Source organism: Nicotiana tabacum, chromosome 10 (genome assembly GCF_000715075.1).
Source record: "Nicotiana tabacum cultivar K326 chromosome 10, ASM71507v2, whole genome shotgun sequence".
In the NCBI taxonomy this organism is placed as follows: domain Eukaryota; kingdom Viridiplantae; phylum Streptophyta; class Magnoliopsida; order Solanales; family Solanaceae; genus Nicotiana; species Nicotiana tabacum.
This window is the reverse complement of record NC_134089.1, coordinates 5,653,133-5,674,249: the sequence shown is the minus strand read 5'-3', so window position 1 is coordinate 5,674,249 and position 21,117 is coordinate 5,653,133. Positions and strand designations below refer to the sequence as shown.

The window sequence follows — 21,117 nt, the reverse complement described above, 5'->3', positions numbered from 1 at the left end:
CGTGGAAAACCCTTCTGAATAAGGGAAAAACCACGATCCCGAGAGGAGCAACTGATATCACTATAGTAAGGAATTTACACTTTGTAGGCCCGAGTAAAATACTACAAAGACCACTACAATACTCAAAAGAAATAACCCTCTTTTGATATTTCACCTCACTACAATATTGCTCACACTCTCTATTTTCTTTACAGACTATTTTCTTATACCCTGTCTGTGAAACCTCACTCTTTCTTTCTAGCTCTCAGTTATATTTTCCTCTGAGATTGTGATGAAAGAATGAGAGCCGAAGCTCTCATTTTATAGGCAAAATATGCCTACCAACCTTGACCTTTCAACTTCTGCAGCCTGTCATTTTTGACAGAAAAATGAGAAACGTGGGCTGCCTGCTTCTGCCAACTTTGAAAATAAAGAAGAAAGGAAGAAAACAATTTCCTTAGATTAAGGGGCTGGACCTCACAAATCTCCCCCTCCAGTCTCATTCACCTGAAGGGGATAACACCGCAGTTTCTAGTTTGAGTGTATGCGGACAAGTTCTTTGCATAGCTCAAACTTGTCTCTTGGTACCACTTTGGTATGCATATCCGCAAGATTTTCGCTTGTGTGAATCTTTTTGACCTGTAAAGATTCGTTCGTCACCTGCTCACGAATCCAATTATATCTCACATCTATGTGTTTGGTCCTTGCATGGTACATAGAGTTCTTGCTAAGGTCTATTGCACTTTGACTGTCACAATAGACGACATACTCCTTCTGATGCAATCCAAGCTCTTGAAGGAACCGTTTGAGCCATATCATCTCCTTGCCAGTTTCTGTAGCGACAATGTACTCTACTTCAATTGTTGAAAGTGCAGCACACTTCTGCAACTTAGACTGCCATGATATAGCTCCCCCTGAAAATGTAAACAAATATCCAGTAGTGGATTTTCTGTTGTCAATGTCACCTGCCATATCAACATCTGTATAGCCTTTCAAGATTGGATCAGATCCTCCAAAGCACAAACAATCTCTCGTGGTACCTCTCAGGTACCTGAGTATCCACTTGACTGCTTCCCAATGTTCCTTTCCAGGATTTTCAAGAAACTTGCTGACAACACCAACTACGTGAGCAATATCAGGTCTAGTGCATACCATTGCATACATTAAGCTTCCGACTGCTGAAGAATAAGGAACTTTAGCCATGTTCCCTTTCTCCTCCATTGTTGTAGGACACATCTTCTTACTCAACTTTAGATGACCAGCAAGAGGTGTGCTGACTGGCTTAGCATTCTTCATGTTGAAGCGTTCTAGTACACGTTCAATGTACTTCTTCTGAGATAGCCACAACTTTCTGCTTGTTCTTTCTCAAACTATCTTCATCCCTAGAATTTGTTGTGCTGGGCCCAAGTCCTTCATATCAAATGACTTGGACAGATCTCCTTTCAACTTTGATATCAACCCTTTGTCTTTTCCTACAATTAACATGTCATCCACATACAACAACAATATAATAAAGTTATTCTCAGAAAATCTTTTGAAGTATACACATGGATCAGAATAGGTCTTTAGGTATGTTTGACTTTTCATGAATGAGTCAAACTTCATGTACCACTGCCTTGGTGCCTGCTTCAATCCATAAAGACTCTTATTCAATTTGCACACCATGTGTTTCTTTCCAGCTACTTCAAATCCTTCTGGCTGCTCCATATAAATCTCCTCTTCCAAATCTCCATGAAGAAATGCAATTTTCACATCCAACTGCTCCACTTCAAGATCTAAGCTAGTTGCTAAGCTCAAAATTGTTCGAATAGAAGTCATTTTGACAACAGGTGAGAAAATTTTGTCAAAATCAATACCTTTCTTTTGTTCGAAGCCTTTAACCACCAATCGAGCTTTGTATCTGACCAGCTTGCCATTTCCATCTTTCTTGAGTTTAAAGACCCATTTGCATTTGAGTGGTCTTTTACCCTTTGGAAGTTCAACCAGCTTGTATGTGCCATTTTTCTGTAGAGATTCCATCTCTTCTTGCATAGCTTTCATCCACTGGTTCTTTTCTGGAAGGGACAACACCTCCTTAAGACTTTCTGGCTCCCCCTCATCACTGATGATGACATACTCTGTGGAAGGGTACCTGCATAACTCTACCCTTGGCCTCTCTGATCTCTTCAGAGGTTGAGGTTGTTCTTCTCCCTGAGTGGGGTGCTCCACTTCCTCGACACCTTCATCAAGTTGCTCCCCCTGCTCAATAACCTCACCAGGTTGCTCCCACTGCTCGGCAATCTCGTCGGTCGTACTTTCGGTACTTGTGGGATTGTTAGAAGTAGAAGGAATAGTAACAAGGTTAGGAATTATACCATTCTTCGCCTTTTCTGACATATCAGCAGCAGTTCCAACTTCACTTTCTCGGAAGACTACATCTCTGCTTCTGATGACCTTCTTCTTTACAGGATCCCACAGTCTGTACCCGAACTTTTCATTTCCATATCCGATAAATATGCAGGGAACATATTTATCATCCAGCTTTGTTCTCTGCTCTTTTGGTACATGTGCAAAAGCTCTGCAACCGAACACCTTCAGATGCGACTAGGACACCTCCTTGTTGGTCCAAACTCTCTCTGGGATTTCAAACGCCAACGGAACTGATGGACTCCTATTGATCAGGTAACAGGCTGTCTGAACTGCTTCACCCCAGAATGACTTAGGCAGTTTAGCCATTCTGAGCATGCTTCTCATCTTCTCCACAATGGTGCGGTTCATCCTCTCGGCTACGCCATTGTGCTGTGGGGTTCCAGGAACTGTCTTTTCATGTCTGATCCCATGACTTGAACAATACTCTTCAAATTCCTTTGAAGTGTACTTACCTCCATTGTCACTTCGGAGATGCATTAGCTTTCGACCCGTCTCCCTTTCTACTAGAGCATGAAACTTCTGGAAAACTTGAAACACATGATCTTTGGTTTTCAAAATATAAACCCATAATTTTCGTGAAGTATCATCAATAAAAGTAACAAAATATTTGTTACCGCCCATTGATTCAATTTCCATTGGACCGCAAACATCAAAATATACTAAATCAAGTATATTCAATTTTCTTTCAGACGATGTCTGAAATGAGACTCTATGCTGCTTACCAAATAAACAGTAGTCACAAGGTTTTACCGTTGTACTTTTGGCATAAGAAATGAATGATTTCTTGGCAAGAATCTGCAATCCCTTCTCGCTCATATGACCCATTCTTTTGTGCCACAAATCTGCAGAAATCTCATCTTGTACTGTGTTCAATTCACCTTGGCATATTTCTGCATTTGTCCTGTACAACGTGCCACGAGCAACTCCCTTTGCAATCACCAATGATCCTTCAGTGAGTCTCCACTTTTGATTCGCAAAATAGTTCTCGTATCCATCTCGGTCTAAAGCAATTCCCGAGATCAAGTTCATCCGCAAATCAGGTACATGTCGCACATCCTTTAGAACCAATATGCATCCGACATTTGTCTTGATACAAATGTCACCAATCCCCGCAATCTGTGAGTAACTTGTGTTACCCATTCTCACTGTGCCGAAATCACCTGCTACATATCTACAAAAAAGATCTCTTACCGGTGTGGCATGGTAAGATGTCGTTGTGTCAACCACCCATTCTGACTCTGGACCTGACAGGTGCATGGATTCCTCTTCCTCATTTATAAAGAGGACAACATTATCATTATTTTGCACCATGGCGGCTGTGTTGTCATCATTCTTCTGGCCACTGGTTTCACCTTTGCCCTTCCTTGGATTTGGGAAATCTCTTTTGAAGTGACCTGGTTGATCACAGTTGTAGCAATTTCTGGCTCTTGATTTGGATCGGTTCTTTGACTTCCCACGAGCTCCGGATCTACCATAGTTGTTCGAACTCCTTTGATAACTCCTGCCTCTACCTTCTGTGATGAGAGCCTGTCCTTGATTTTCAGGCTTCTTTCTCATCTTCTCATTGAGTAGAAGAGCCGATGTGACATCTTTCAACTCAATAGTAGTCTTACCGTGCAAGATGGTTGTTGCTAAATTATCGTACGAAGATGGCAACGAGTTCAATAGCAAGATGGCTTTATCTTCTTCCTCGATTTTCACTCTGAGGTTGGCAAGCTGTGTGATTAGTCCGTTAAACACATTTAAATGTGACAAAAAATTCATACCTTCACTCATGTATAGGGCGTATAACTGCTTCTTCAGGTACAATTTATTTGTCAGTGTTTTGGACATGTATAGGCTTTCCAACCTTGTCCAAATTCCACGTGCAGTGTCTTCATCAATGATGTTATTTACCACATCATCTGATAAGTGCAACCTGATTGCACTAGCAGCTCTTTCATCCAAGTCAGCCCAATCCTCAGCTTTCATGGTATCAGGCTTTTTGGAATCAACATCTAGAACCTTGTGTAATCCTTGTTGGATGAGCAGATCTCTCATCCTTCTTTGCCATGTTGAGAAACCGTTATCTCCGTTGAATTTTGTTACCTCGTACTTTACTCTAGACATTTTTATTTTTCACCAAGTATAGTACTACCGACAGTGAATAGTATTTCAGTGAACGAGCAGAACCTGTGCTCTGATACCAGTTGTTGGGAATAAACCCCCTACCAAAATAATATTCACGGTAATAAAAGCGGAATAATAATGTAGCACCGAGATACGGTAATTAACAAGAATAAAAGAGTAACAATGACACCAAAATTTTTACGTGGAAAACCCTTCTGAATAAGGGAAAAACCACGACCCCGAGAGGAGCAACTGATATCACTATAGTAAGGAATTTACACTTTGTAGGCCCGAGTAAAATACTACAAAGACCACTACAATACTCAAAAGAAATAACCCTCTTTTGATATTTCACCTCATTACAATATTGCTCACACTCTCTATTTTCTTCACAGACTATTTTCTTATACCCTGTTTGTGAAACCTCACTCTTTCTTTCTAGCTCTCAGATATATTTTCCTCTGAAATTGTGATGAAAGAATGAGAGCCGAAGCTCTCATTTTATAGGCAAAATATGTCTACCAATCTTGACCTTTCAACTTCTGCAGCATGTCATTTTTGACAGAAAAATGAGAAACGTGCCAACTTTGAAAATGAGGAAGAAAGGAAGAAAACAACTTCCTTTAGATTAAGGGGCTGGACCCAGTCATGCCAAACTGTCGAGCAATCTGATTTGGAGAATAACGTTCTACCTCACATTTGCACTTCGAAGATTCATCGAGAAGGACTCTGTAAGGGAGATCTCGAGAAATGAGATAACTGGCCCAAATGTCTTGTAGCTCTGCCCTATTAGGTTTTTGGAAGTCAGGATCGAGTGACTTCTTAAACCACTCAGGTCCAAACTTCCGAGAAGAAAATGGGGTGAATTGGCTGGCTGTTCTAGATGAGCATTTAAAAAAGAAGTTAAAGTATTCCTTGAATGATTTATATCTCAATGCACCTTCAGCCAAGGGAAACCCATAGGTTGGAGCATTACTGTAATCCAAGGTCGCAGGCCGAAATTCTGGAATGTAAGACTGTAGCCAGAACTGCAAGATCCAGAATGGACCTCTTTCATACTGAAACTTTGCATTAAATATGTAAGCGCATCCACGATATAAATTAGACAAGAGAAAGGGCGCCAAAGCAATCTTTCTACCTGCAGCAAGAGCAAATGCCAGTTTTGTGCATTGCTTGATCATGTTTACAGAAGAGTCACAAAACAGATGATTGCTGAGCCACGCAAACAGAAAAGATACATGCTCTTCCTCTGTCACAGCCATTTCTCCCTTTGACACATTGAGATATTTGGGGTGAAATAAGGAATTATTATAAATATTTCCATACTTGAGTATATCACAAGCCGATTCAGACATCCCAAGAATGGCACTGACTTCCTCGCCATGTGGCCTAAGTCCTGTCAAGGCAACAATATCGAGTACTGTTGGCCCCATCATACCAAATCTGAAGTGGAACGAGTTTGTGGAGATTGACCAATAGCACAAGGCAGCATAAAGAAGATCTTTGTCGATGGGGATATCATTCTTGGACAACTGAATGGCATCATATATTCCAGCTGATTTCCAGACCTCTCCTTTGGCCTTCTCAACTCTATCTACCCAATCAATCCAGTTTCTACTTGCAGAAGGCCATGACCACAGAGTCTTACCTTTGAACCAATCAGGTTCCACGGAGTGTAGAAGTAGCTTCTCTCCTTCAGCTAAGGGGTAAAGAGGAGAGAGCTCTGGACGAAACGTAGTCTTAAAGCATGGACTTCATCGTTCAACTCTTGCATTTTCTTTGTCAAATTTTTCTTTGGCTGGGAAACTTCATTACCTAAGCATGCACTTTTTTCTTTCGCCATTTCAATATGCAGCGAACCAAGTTAAGAAGAAAAAGATTCAAAACACCTCAGGCAAAAACCTGCAGATTTGAACAGGTTATAAATTGACTTATTTAAACTTTAAGGTGAAAACAAGGACACATGGGAGAGATATGCTGCGAGCCCAATTTCAATCAACTGCACACAAACTCGTCCGAAACACATCTGAGGCTCCCGGGACCCCATCCAAACACATCATAATCTGTTCTCAGATTAAACAACCTGCTACATTATATGCTTGTCAGAAAAAAAATTAAATAACACAAACTGCAACAGATATTTATCTAACATTAAATTAACATTGAGAATGTGCGTGGAAATGCTACTGCTTTCAAGAAGTTGGTCTAAACCATTTGTATAATCTTCAAAATTCTGAAACTTAGCAGCAGATAAATAAAAGTCATGTTACCTCATTTCTTTAGGAAACTTCATCCATTTAGCTTTTGTTAAATGGTTATTCCACTATCCCAAATGCATACATGAAAATGGCCTATAGTGCTACCCATGAAACTCATTAGTGGAACAAAGGGAGTCTTGTGTTAATTATCCACTAAAATCAAGCCATAATTTTCAGAGGTTGTACAAACTTGTCATACTTTACACGACATGGATATGATGTCATTACTTCTCATAATAGTGTGCAAACTTGAATTTTGAACTAACGGGGGTTGGAACCCAATGATGTGGCTTAGTGATCGATGAAGTGAGTGAAAAGCTTCGATATCAAGGTTCAGATTCCAGCAGGGACAAAATACATTGGTGATCTCTTCTCATTTGTCTAAGTCTAAGCCATAGTAGATCGGTACCGGGTACATTACCTGGTAGAATAGTCGATATGCGCCTAAGTCCGGACACCACCGTTATTACAGAAAAACTAATAGGATTGGATATTAATGTAGAAATCTCATCATCTGCACTAACCTAATTTTTACTAGAAGAAGATCCTTTATGTATAAATTAATTGAACCTAAAAAAGGAAGGGGATCCTAACTTGCCAGAATCCTTCACCATTACAAAATACAATAGATGTTTTAATCACAATATCTTCCCATCTCAAAATAGTGTAAGGAAGAAAGTAAACAAAGGGAAAACAATCCCTTCGTCTTGTTTATACCTCAAAAAAACAAAAATATATAAGGAGATTTGCAGCGATGAGTGACTATACAAGATTACCGCACTTCAACAATCTTACCAGAGAGGATGTGTACATCACACCCCTAGGGTGCAGCCCTTCCTCGGACCGTTTGTTCAATCAAACCAAATAAAGAACTTAATTTATCATTCAGTTTTTCCTTCCTCTTTTTCCTTTCCTCCCTCTTTTTCTTTTTCCCGATAAAAGTGGTGTCTCATCCAAGTTGGACGCACCTCGATTATTTCACCTACGACCTCCAAGCAGCAAAAGTAACTTTGTCCAATAGGGATCGTTTGGTACAATGGTGGGATATCTCATTGGATTAGTTATCACACCTTCTAAGTAGGATAACTATTAATTAATCCCACCATTTTACTGTAAAAGTTATTCCGAGATTAGCTAATATCACAAACCAAACATAGTATAAAGTTAATCTCAAACTTAATCTCGGAATATTATTCTTATCTCATGTACCAAACGACTTTACAGGGTGAAACAACAAGAATACATCTATAAAACTAATGCATTTGGCTAAAATGAGAGAGCAGTTGAACTATAAAGGCTGATAACATTACAAACTTAAAAACAATTTCATTTCATGAAAGGTATATATTTCCATTAATGTGGTGCTTATGCTTTCCTAAGTCGGTGTATTGGAAATAACCTCTATATCCTCACAAGATTGCATATTCACTAATACACTACCCTCACTGGATCCCATGGTGGGATACTACTGGGTATATTGTTGTTGTTGTCAAGAAAACCCTAGCTTCATTGTGAAGTTCAGCAAAAAATTACAATCTTGAATCAAACATACATAACTACAACGCTTAACGTCGTTTGGTAGGAGGTATTAGAAAAAACAATGCAAACATTAATTCTATGCATTATTAATACTTTGTTTGATACATTTTTTCAACTTGTGTATAACTAATACTTGCATTAGTTATACATCATTCTTGGTATTGTCCTTTGTATAAGTAATACATAGAAAACCATAACATTAGTAATATCAAGGCTATTAATGCATGCATTAGTATGCTTAAAGACAAAATTGTCTTTAAAGTCCCTTAAAGCTAGAGAATATGGAGGGCATTTTTGTAAACAACTATTTTTCTTAAAAATTATGAAATGCATTATAATTTTAATACACCACGTCAAACAGTAAACAAGAAATAATATATGCATAACTAATGCTTGCATTACTAATCCATGCAACACTAATACACTTTATTCCGCACTATTCTTATACTCCGTACCAAACGAAGTGTAAAACTAATACGCACTTATTAAAATAAGAAAACGATAAAAATTTAACTTACCACAGTTAGCTTTTTTAGGATTACCCCATAGCTGAAAAATGATGGCCTTGACAAGGAAAGCTCTTTTCACTGTCTATATTCAAAAGTGATTAAAGACTTGTCAACAGTCAGAAGAATAAATACAGAGAAAGATGACCGCTGCTGTACGCCTATGCTTGGAAAAAAAACAGAGGCGTTTTTCATTTTGTGTACTTCATGTCAGTGAGCGCTTTCTTGAAATGCACCATTATTAAAAAATGTAAAACTTATGGCCTAAAATGTTTGTGTAATTATAAATCTTTTATTAAATATAAAATCAAAAGTTTAAAATTAAATTATTGACAAAATACATAAAGAGATACTTAAAGTTGATCTAAGATGTCTATCTGATGCTCCAACTGTTAATGATTAAGTAGACACTTCAACTTGGGGCAGGCAGGGGCGGATGCACTCTTGGTGAAGCGGTGTCACGCGACACCACTTCGTCGAATTCTTTTACTAAATATATATATTAACAATATGAGAAAATGGTTAAATAGGAAAAAATGACATCACTTGACATTAATTGTCTCTTGTTGCATTGATTATATGTTTTATTTTGCTCTATTAGGTTAGAATTTCAAACCTCAACAAGCACACTATTTTGCAAATATTTGAAAGAGTTTGTACGGTTAAAAATTGTGATGAAGTAGAATTGAACGCAAAATCTTTTCTAACTTAAAACTAACAAAACCGATAGATTAAGAATATTTCTTGTCTAGAAGTATGATAATTGAAGTTGTTATTCTTGTACTTTTATAATTTTGACACCGCTTACAATAATTCATACGTACACCCCTAGGTACAGGGTGTGTCTCGTGGACACCCCTGTGTTAAGCTTAGAGCATGAGTTACAATTGCATATGACATGAAAAGGTGACAAATAAAAAATTGATATGTGTAATTTTTATTAAAAAAGGAAAAGAAAAAGACATTTAATTTATAAAAAAAAAATATTACAAAATCCTATTTACCATCTCCTTTACCGCCCACCCTCTTTATTCTTCTCATAAATTTCCACCAAATCCTATAACCATCACCAGAAAATTCATCATTTCTATTCAATTTCATTTCCATTATTTTTAGAAAATTCATCATTTGCTTCAATAATTCATCGAAATATTGCATCATCATCTAATTACTTGTCGTCGTTTTCGTTTCCATCGCCACCACAAAAATTCAAAGGTTCCCTGTAAAATCTAAAGAACGCCAAGATTATTTCAGCATTTTGTAATTGTTACGCGTTGAGACGGAATTAGAATTTGAAGTTTATGGGTTCGAGATTCTACTCTATTTAGGTTACTAGATTCTAAATTAATAATTTGTACATATTCAATAATTTCTTAAAACAAACATAGAGTTTGGATAAAAGTTATTAGGCTCGGTCGAAACCATAACCGGTGTTCTAGCCCCCTTGGTTCCGCATATGGCGTGACCGAGATTTTTGAAATGGTGAAAAGTTTGCTTAATTCATGGATAAGCGTGTATACATACAAAATTTCCCTTTTTAACCCTTTAATACACCAAACCAAATAGTCGATAAGAAATAATATCATCATAATTAATCTCAGCATCATTAATACACCATATTTAGTATTATTTTTATGCACCCTCCAAACTGTTGCGAAAGCCAAATGTATCTAGGGTGAATAAGTCACAACTACTATACCAAAAATTATGACAACCACCAAATAATAAATAAGACAATAAAGCAATAATAAAAGAAACACCAGAATTTACGAGGTTCAGCCAATTTTGCCTACTCCTCGGACACAACCAATATTTTATTCCACTCCAAAAATACAAGTGAAATAATACTAAAGAGAGAAGATACAAATGCCTTAAGAAAATAAAAAGGCAAATGAGAGGTGTGTTTACATCCTAAACATTAGGCCTCCTTTTATAGGGAAAAAATCCCAAACAAAAGTGTCAACCACCGATGTGGGATATTTGACAACTTCAACAAATCTCCACCTTGGCAAAATTCCACATCTTCAATTTTCTCTCAATAACAAATTTTGGTTGTGTCTTCATCTTCAATATTCAGTGTTCAATAATGTTGATCAAATCCAAACAATGTTGAAACTTGACCGCAGTCACCACCTTTGTCAGCATATCAGCAGGATTCTCTGTAGTATGAATTTTCTTCACCGTGACTCTACCTTCTTCTATGATTTCTCGTACGAAATGATACCGAACATCAATGTGCTTCGTCCTTGCATGATAAACTTGGTTCTTCGCTAATTGAATAGCACTTTGACTATCACAAAAAATTGTGATATTTTTTTGTTCAACATCAAGCTCCTTTAGCAACCATTGAAGCCAAATTGCCTCCTTCACAGCCTCTGTAATAGCCATGTACTCTGCCTCTGTTGTAGATAAAACAACTGTTGACTGCAAAGTAGACTTCCAACTAACTGGTGCTTTTGCAAAAGTAAACACATAACCAGTAGTTGATCTTCGTTTGTCCAGATCACCCGCAAAATCTGAGTCACAATATCCAACTACAGACTGATTGCCTTCCTGCTCAAAAACTAACCCAACATCTACAGTATTATGAATATACCGTAGAATCCACTTCACAACTTGTCAATGCTCCTTTCCTGGATTATGCATATATCTGCTAATAACTCCAACAGCTTGTGAAATGTCAGGTCTCGAACAAACCATTGCATACATCAAGCTACCAACAACATTTGCGTATGGTACCTTTGACATATACTCTCGTTCAGCTTCATCCTTTGGCGACATAGTATCACTTAGCTTAAAATGGGGAGCAAGTGGAGTACTAACTGGCTTAGTCTTTTCATCTATGCCAAAACGTTGCAGTACTCTTTTCAAATATTCTTTCTGAGATAAATAGAGTTTCTTTGAAAGTCTATCTCTTATTATTTCCATGCCAAGAATTTTCTTTGCCTCACCCAGATCCTTCATCTCGAACTCCTTCTTCAGTTAAATCTTCAACTTATCAATTTCTTCCGAATTCTTGGAAGTTATCAACATATCATCAACATATAGGAGAAGATATACAAAGGAACCATCTTTAAACTTGCGCAAATATACACAATGATCGTATTTGCTTCTCTTGTACCCTTGCCGCAACATAAACTCGTCAAATCGCTTGTACCATTGTCTAGAAGATTGTTTCAATCCGTACAATAATTTTTCAAGTTTGCACACCATATTTTCTTTTCCAACAACTTTGAATCCTTCTGGCTGAGTCATGTAGATTTCCTTCTCCAAGTTTCCATGTAAAAATGCAGTTTTTACATCCATCTGAACTAGTTCCAAATCCAACTGTGCTACCAAAGCCAACATAATTCTAATGGAGAAATATTTTACAACTAGAGAAAATACTTCATTGTAATCAATTCCCTCCTTTTGAGCATATCCTTTGGCCACCAATTTTGCTTTGTAGCGAACATCTACTTGGTTAGGAAATCCTTCCTTCTTTGCAAATACCCATTTTCACCCAATTGCTTTCTTTCCCTTCGGGAGATTGGCCATTCTCCATGTATGATTCTGATGAAGGGACTGTATTTCATCATTCACGGCAATCCTCCACTTATCTTCTTCTGAACTTTGGACTGCGTATTTATAAGTGGTCGGAACATCATCAGCTATAATTGAGGTTGCACAAGCAACCGTCTCTATGAGACGAATATGTTTCGTTATTGTCCTTTTTGGCCTGCTGGTTGCTATTGATTCAAGTTGTTGTTAAGGTTCCTGAGCTGGAATCTCCTTTACTGGCTCTCCTTCCAGAGGATAATCTTCATTTGTTTCCTCTTCTGTTTCTTGTGTAGGAAAAATAAATTTTCCCTCAAACTCTACCTGCTTAGAAGCACCTTCATTTTGTTTGGTATCTTCTGTTACCTTATTTACCATAGCAGATTCATCAAAGGTAACATCCTGCTGAATATTACTTTCTTTTTCATAGGACACCATAAGCGATATCCTTTGACTCCAGAAGTAATTCCCATAAAAATAGCCTTCTTTGCCCTTGGATCCAATTTTGACTCTATCACATGATAATATGCAGTTGAGCCAAACACGTGCAAAGAGTCATAATCTATAGCAGGCTTTCCATACCATTTTTCAAATGGTGTCTTGCCATCAATAGCAGCAGATAGTAGACGATTAATGAGATGGCATGCATATGTAATTGCCTCAGCCCAAAATTCTTTGCCCAAGCCAACATTGGACAACATACACCGTACTTTCTCCAGCAAGGTCTGGTTCATATGTTCTGCCACTCCATTCTGTTGTGGTGTATGTCTAACAATGAAGTGTCAGACGATGCCATCATTTTCACAAACCTTATTGAAATGATCATTTTTGTATTCACCTCCATTGTCCGTGCGAATACACTTGATCCTCTTGCCTGTTTGATTCTCCACCATCGTCTTCCATTTGAGAAAAATTCCCAACACTTCATCTTTGCTCTTCATTGTATACACCCACACTCTTCGGGAAAAATCATCAACAAAGGTTACAGAATAGTGCTTCCCACCCAATGAAGGTGTTTTAGAAGGACCCCAAACATCAGAGTGTACATAATCCAAAATGTCTTTAGTATTATGGATCGCTGTACCAAATTTAACCCTTGTCTGTTTCCCTTTGACACAATGCTCGCAAAACTCCAAGTTGCAAGCTTTTACTCCTTTTAACAATCCTTGATCTGATGAAGTTTTCAAGGATTTTCCTCCAGCATGTCCCAAGCGCATGTGACATAGCCTGGTTGCTTCTGCCTCTTTTTCGTCACTGGATGTTACTATCGCTGTCCCAATAACTATACTACCGCGATAACGGTACATGTTATTGTTCTTCCGATTGGCCTTCATTACCACTAGTCCACCGGAGCATACTCTCATCACTCCATTTTTTGCAATGATTTTGAACCCTTTTGATTCTAGGGCTCCCATAGAGATGAGATTCTTCTTCAAATCCGGTACATATCAAACATCTTTTAATATTCTGATCATTCCATCATGGTTCCTTAATCGTATTGAACCAATGCCATATGAGGTAAGAGGGCTGTTATCCGCTGTGTGGATGACTCCATATTCTCCTTCTTGAAATTCCACGAACCAGTCCCTGTTGGGACACATATGATAGCTACAAGCCGAGTCCATCAACCATACGTCTGATGATGTTGATGACTCTGTTGTAACTAATGAGAAGTTTGAATCATCACAATCAGCTACATTTGAATCCATAATGGCCTTTCCATTGTTATGTTTGGCCTTATTCTTCAACTTCGTACAGTCTTTCTTCCAGTGCGCCTTTTCTCGACAAAAGGCACATTCATATTTGCTGAGTTTAGATCTTGACTTGGATCTTCCCTTCTTTGTCCTCATTTGATTTTGAGGACGACCCCTCACAACCAGTGCTTCTCCTTCTCCGGCCTTTTGTTTTTCTCTCTTTCTTTGTTCATAGCTGTACAAAGCCGAACAAACTTCTCTGAGAGAAATTTCGTCATTCCCATGGAGTAGAGTAGTTTCAAGGTGCTTGTACTCATCAGGAAGTGACCCCAATAACATCAAGGCCAAGTCAACATCATCAAAAGTTGCATCCATATTTTGCAAATCTGTGACCAATTTATTGAAACTGTGATATGTTCGTTCATTGTGGTACCAGGAACATAGGTGAAGCGAAACAGTCTCTTCTTCATGTACAATTTATTTTGACTATTTTTCTTCAAAAATTTATCCTCCAGTGCTTTCCATAATTTACTTGCAGAAGTTTCCTTTATGTATGGATATTTCTGCTCTCTAGCAAGGTAGGATCGAATGGTACCGCAAGCAACACGGTTGATGAAAACCCTTCGTGTCTTCGGGCAAAGAGGGGCAGCTGTAAGCACGTGATTTTTGCCCTATATGAGAATTACTCCCAAAAAATTCAAAAATAAAATGATTTTTCTTTGGTGTGCAATTTTGTGATATTTTGTTATATTTTGAATAATTATTGGCATTTGTCTGTGCGTGTTTATTTGCTAAATTAATAAAAAATACAAAAATATGTCGCATTTTGCATGTAGGATTTAATTCTACAATTGTTAGTAATTAAATTTGTTTTACAAAAATTAAAAATTACAAAATAGGCATCGTTTGCATTTCTAGCATTTAATGTCCAAATATACGATTTTATGCTTAATTAATACTTAATTGTGCGTTAATTGTTATTGGGAGTTAATTTGCGCTTTTATAACTTAATTTAGTTCTTAATAATAGTTTAAGTATTTTTATAATTTAGTTTTAGAAAAATAAAAGAAGAAAAGAGAGCGAAAATATAAAGAAAGTCGGAATTGGGCCTCTTCTTCGATTTCAAGCCACATGCCCAAAAAATGGCCCAATCTTCCCAAACGACCCAGTCCATTTCGAACTGGGTCGACCCAGTCCATAACCCAACATCCTATTATCTTACATTTTACAAAACAAAAAACAAAAGACAAGAGGAAAAACCCTAAAAATGGTCCGCCCCCTTCCCTTTGCTTCTTCTTCCCCAAACTCAAAAAACACACAACCATGGTAGCTTTTACCCCCAACACACACACACACACACGTCGTTGGACCACCTAAGTCCCCCCCCCCCCCCCGCTGTTGCGTCTTCAGTCGATGGACATAACCAGGCGACCAAACGACCACAGTCCGTCGACTTCCTTTCACCTTCATTTTCTTCTCCGCCATTGTTGCGTCGACCGTTGTTTCTGCCTCGACGAACAGCTGCTTCTCTCTCCGAGCTACTGCTGTCCGTCATAGCCTTCCTCCTCGACGAGCAGCTGCTCGACGTCCTTGAGCCAAACAGACCCATCGAGTTGCTTCACCATGAACGACGACAAGCAGTCCACCGAGCTGCTTCTTCTGCCTTCATCTTCCCCATCCAAATGACCATCTTTACTGCTTCGTCTTCGACTGCGAACAGTCCGAACACTGCTATCTTCTTCATGTTTCGTCTGTTCCAGCTCGTTTCCATGGCCAAGTTCATCGTCCAGTTCGAAGTCCCCCCAGCTGCCACGTCTTTGCTGTTCGTCGACCTCCCATATGGGTCTGTTTTGAAACCTCGTTGTTGTTGTTGCTTCAGTTGCTTCGTAGGTTCATGTTCGTCGTCTTCTGCTCGTGTTAGTCATCGTTGGTTCAAGCTCTGGTCGAGGCTCGTCAAGTTCGTTGTTTGTTTGGTCGTTGTTCGTCGTTTCGATCTGGTTAGTAGTTTTTGCGTTTTATTTTGTCCGTATTTGGTTTTGATATTTTCGAATCTAAAATCGGCAAATGTTTGTTTTGTTTATCGTTTGAATTAATTTTTAGTTCATGTTCATGTGTTGTTTGTTAAATTAATTTTCAGATTTCAAAATGGAAGTTTAATTAGTTGTTTTCATGTTTATTTCATGTTTGTATTATTGTTTAAGTGAATATTTGTTAGTTCAATATTAGTTAGATACAAATTGAAGTTTAATTAATTGTTTCTTCAATTTGTTTCATGTATTTTATGTATTTTTCGGAAATTGTTAATATTGTTAAGTTCAAGTTTAAATTCATAATTGTTTCTTCTTAGGTTTTGTTTTGTCATTTGCCTAAAAGAATTTAGTTGTAATAAGGGAAGTATGTTGGTTTTAATCATTTGAATCCGTCGTTTTTATTTTTAGATTTAATTCATGTTCATATTATGTTTGTTTGATCTTGAATCCGAAATGTGTGTAGTTTGATTTCTTGTTTACCATTTATGATTATTTCTTGAATTTGTCTCATAAAGTTTAATATAGGAATTGTTGGTTGTAATGTTGTTAGAATTGATTTTAAGTTCAATATGATTGAAGTTAGAAATCTAAATATACTTGTTTGTTGTAGTTGTTGAATCCGAAAATAGGATTGTTTGTTGCTAAAATATTGTTCAATCAAATTTTAGTTGTTCTTTGTTGTTCAATTTGTGTTCATGTGATTTGTTGTTGAAATGTTGTTAAAATCGTGTTCATGTGATATTGTTGTTATGATGTTCATCCGTGTTCATATTGTTGTTTGAACATTGTTAGAAATTGATCATATTGTCTATATTTTGGTTAAGTTTGATTAATTGATGTGTTATAGCTGATGGGTAGTTTGGTAATTTATAGTACTTTCGGGGGTAAAATAGTAATTTGCAATAGGGTCAGAGGGGTAGTTTAGGAATTGTATATTTTGTAATTGTTTATATGAAGCATGGGGGACAAAATAAAATGGGGTGGGTTGTGATATGGTTATTTAATATAAAGGGGGACAAGATTTAATTTAAAGGGGGAATCTTGCATTATTTTATGTTAGGCATGGGGGACAAAATGAAATGGAGTGGTGTGATATGTTTATTTAATGTAATGGGGATGAGTGGGAAGATAATGGGTTGGGTAGAGAAAAAGTATTGATTTTAATTAATTGAAAGATTTATGGGATGAGATTATATATATGAAGTTTTGAAATCAGATTTAGGAAGAGAATATAAAGAGATAGACAGAAAAACACACACAAAAACAGAGAAAAAATACACAGATAAGAGAAACGAATCTGAAAGAAAAAATAAGAGAGAGAAAAGGGCTGAACATTTAAGAGAGAGAAAATTCCGAAAAATATTTAAACTTTCAAAATAAAAAAAAACTAAAAAAATATTCTGCTTTCTTTTGTTGTTTGAAATCAGAATTAATTGTTGTTTCATCAAAGCTTGAAGTTTTTGTTTTGGGATTACTATTCCACCGGTTTACAAACTCTTTTACTGGGTTGTTACTGTTGCTGGGCTGTTGTTGTTGTGTTGTACTGTTATTACTGCTGCTGATTCTCATCTTCATTTTATTTTGCTTCCGATATCAGGTACACAACTGACACGCTGGTTATTGTAATCCGAATATGAAGCATGAATACAAAAAAATGAAGAGTTGAAATTCTGAATTAGCTTTAATTATATTCTGAATTTTATTTGTATGTATAATTTATTTAGTTTGCAAAAAATCAGAATCGTGTAGCTATTTAATACATATAGTGGAATATCCGACGATAGCTTAACGATTGAACTACCTATATATTGCCAAAAATAAATAAATGGTGTAGTAACTTCGTCAAGTAAAAATCAAACGAATAGGCCATCTAGTAAGAATTTGGTAGAAATATTGTTTAGTTAAATAATATTGGTTAAGTTCAGCATGTAAATGGTCTAGGATTAAAATTAGATTGCTATTTTTTAATTTGACAAATTGAGAACATGCCTAGTATAATGTAACTAGGTAATAACATGTAAATAAATTAAGACATTTTCCCTTTTATTTTGTAGAGACAAATTTAATAGGAAAAAATGTAGGCACTTTAGGATTATCCTTTTATAATAAATGAGACAGCCTTGCCAAATAAAACACACAAATTGCGGGGCCCTCGATAAAAATTTAATTGATTACTTAGACTTCGGGATGAGCCGTTTAGCAAATTTCACGGCCTTCCCCAAAGTAATAAAGCGCTAATTGCTTTAGGCGCGATATAATAATAATACATTCTTAAAACACGGGTACGCATTTATGCGACCCAAATCCAAATCCCAAAATATTGAATAAAAATGTGTTCCGGATTGCGGGAGCATTTCACGTGATGTAATCCAAAGACATGTTTTAAACAATGTTCACATTCTGGTAAAAATAATAATAACAATAATAAAAGCGGTAAAAAGATAAAATTTGCACATGAGCTCATAATTGTATAAAAATCAGATATTTAAGCCAAATATGACAGTTGAGCGACCGTGCTAGAACCACGGAACTCGGGAATGCCTAACACCTTCTCCCGGGTTAACAGAATTCCTTATCCGGATTTCTGGTGCGCAGACTGTAATACAGAGTCATTCTTTTCCTCGATTCGGGATTAAAATTGGTGACTTGGGACACCCAAAATCTTCCAAGTGGCGACTCTGAAATAAATAAATAAATCCCGTTTCGATTGTCCTTTAATCGAAAAAAACTCCCATGTACCCCCCGCGGGGGCGGAAAAAGGAGGTGTGACAATCTGGTCTTTTTTCTTCAATGGCAAGACCTAGCCCTTGTTGAAAAAGGACATATAGAACTTCGCCTTGCCACATCCCAAAATGTCCTGATCCGTCAAAAATTTCTACCGCAAATTTCGCATTTGACACAATTCTTGTCATAAGCGAAGATGTCAACGATGACATATTATTGACACTTGATGTAGATTCTTCTTGTTTATTGTCTCCCATTTTGACACGAATATTATTTAATAGCTGACGACACAAATCAAGATTATTTCCTTTCTGGTGTGGAAGATTAGACTAAGCTGCAACCACAGAGCATACTAAGACAAAACCTTGACACAGTTACCAAGATAAATCTTTTCTGATGTGGAAGATCGGACTATGCTGCAACCTCAGAGCATACTTAGACAGTACCTTGGCTCTGATACCAATTGTTGCGAAAGCCAAATGTATATAGTGTGAATACGTCACAACTACTATACCAAAAATTATGACAGCCACCAAATAATAAATAAGACAATAAAGCAATAATAAAAGAAACACCAGAATTTACGAGGTTCAGCCAATTTTGCCTGCTCCTCGGACACAACCAATATTTTATTCCACTTCAAAAATACAAGTGAAATAATACTAAAGAGAGAAGATACAAATGCCTTAAGAAAATAAAAAGGCAAATGAGAGGTGTGTTTAAATCCTAAATATTAGGCCTCCTTTTATAGGGAAAAAATCCCAAACAAAAGTGTCAACCACCGATGTGAGATATTTGACAACTTCAACACAAACAACCCCTAACATGTTAAACATTGTCAACATATATAATATAAGTTTAATTCCTTGGGGTGCGATTCTTTTTCGAATCCTGCGTGAAGGCAGAATACCTTATGTACCAGGCTGCCCCTAGCACTATGAATTATAAGGATTAATATACCACTTTTCTACTCTTGTCGAAGGGCCAAATCCATATTAAATCCTACTTTTTGAATATTAAAGGACTAGTTGTCCTACATTATAAAGAACGGAAATAGAACTGCTAGTTCATCCTAAAATGTAATAAAAAGAAATCTTGAAGAAGCTCAAAAGACAAAATAAGAGAAAATCAAAGGAAAACCACATTTACATAAACAGGGTGAAGTTTAATACCTTCACATTCAATGGCATTTGCTTAGACCTTGTATTTAGATTAATAAATGCACTAAATATTTATAAATATTTTATTGTGAATCATAATAATTATTGTTGTATTAACTTGAGGTCGCCGTAGAACATATAAACTTTAAAGATCCGCATTTGTTTCAGAAACTAATCAATCAGCCACACTAGGGGTGACCTCAACCATCTTACTTCACACCACTATTAAAAGGGTAATAGCCTATTTAGCCAAGCTTCTCAAGAGGCCAAAAGTACGGGAGAAATTAAAAAATAGCCAGATTTACAAGTGATCATTCAAAAATAGCTACAGTTTCAAAAGTAATCAAAATTTAGCCACTTTTCATATAAAGATAAATCTGAACAAAAACACTGTTCAAAATCCAGAAAAATGCTCTGGTATAATATACTGGAGTTCTAGTATACTTATGCTACTAGAGTTCCAGTATAATATATCGGTCCAACATAATATACTAGAGATTGGAGAACAGATACTCCTCCAATATATTATACTGGAACTTTCCGCGTGTTGGAGTTCCAGCATAATATGTTGGAAGTTCATACACATGTGCACCGATCTCCAGTATATTATACTGGAACTTTTCGTGTTGCAGCTAAATAATTTTTTAATGACTTTGCAACGCTGGCTATTTTAGAATGACCAGTCCGAAAACTGGCTAGCTCGTGCTATTTTGACCTTTTTCCTAACTTGAGGTGTTTGGCCAAGCTTTTTTGGGAAAAAATGCTTTTGAGAAGAAGCAGAAGCAATTTATGAGAAGCAAAAAAAAGTAGCTTCTTCCCAAAAGCAGAAGCAGAAGAAGTTTTGACTTTTCTTCTTACCTAAAATACCCTTAAAAAATATAGTATATGTATAGGCCAAAATCCGACCAAGGTAGTTCAGTACGGGGAGGTGATCATCGTGAGAAGCGTAACTTACCATGGGCTGCTCGGTCGAGCACGACCAGGACGAGCTGTTGAAGAGTTCATTGAGGCTGGGGTCAGTGATAAACAGAACGAGTCATTGAGTGGCTCATCGAGATTGAGGTCTAATAGCGAGGAACAGAAGCAACGGCAAGGAACATAATATTTCCTCTACTTGTACTTTCTAGTATTCTTTGGGAATATCCCATATAAATAGTGTAAGAGACAAGAAA

The 21,117-nt window shown here is 37.0% G+C and overlaps 1 protein-coding gene across 1 annotated transcript; it reads right to left on the bottom strand.

Annotated features, from left to right (window-relative positions):
* Positions 1-5,120: 5,120 nt before the first annotated feature.
* LOC142164955 (uncharacterized) lies at positions 5,121-6,340 on the bottom strand. Its single transcript, XM_075223623.1, has 2 exons — positions 6,313-6,340; positions 5,121-6,220 (listed from the first exon to the last, which is right to left on the bottom strand). Exons 1-2 carry the CDS (start codon positions 6,338-6,340, stop codon positions 5,121-5,123), a joined length of 1,128 nt encoding a protein of 375 aa, XP_075079724.1.
* Positions 6,341-21,117: the final 14,777 nt, after the last annotated feature.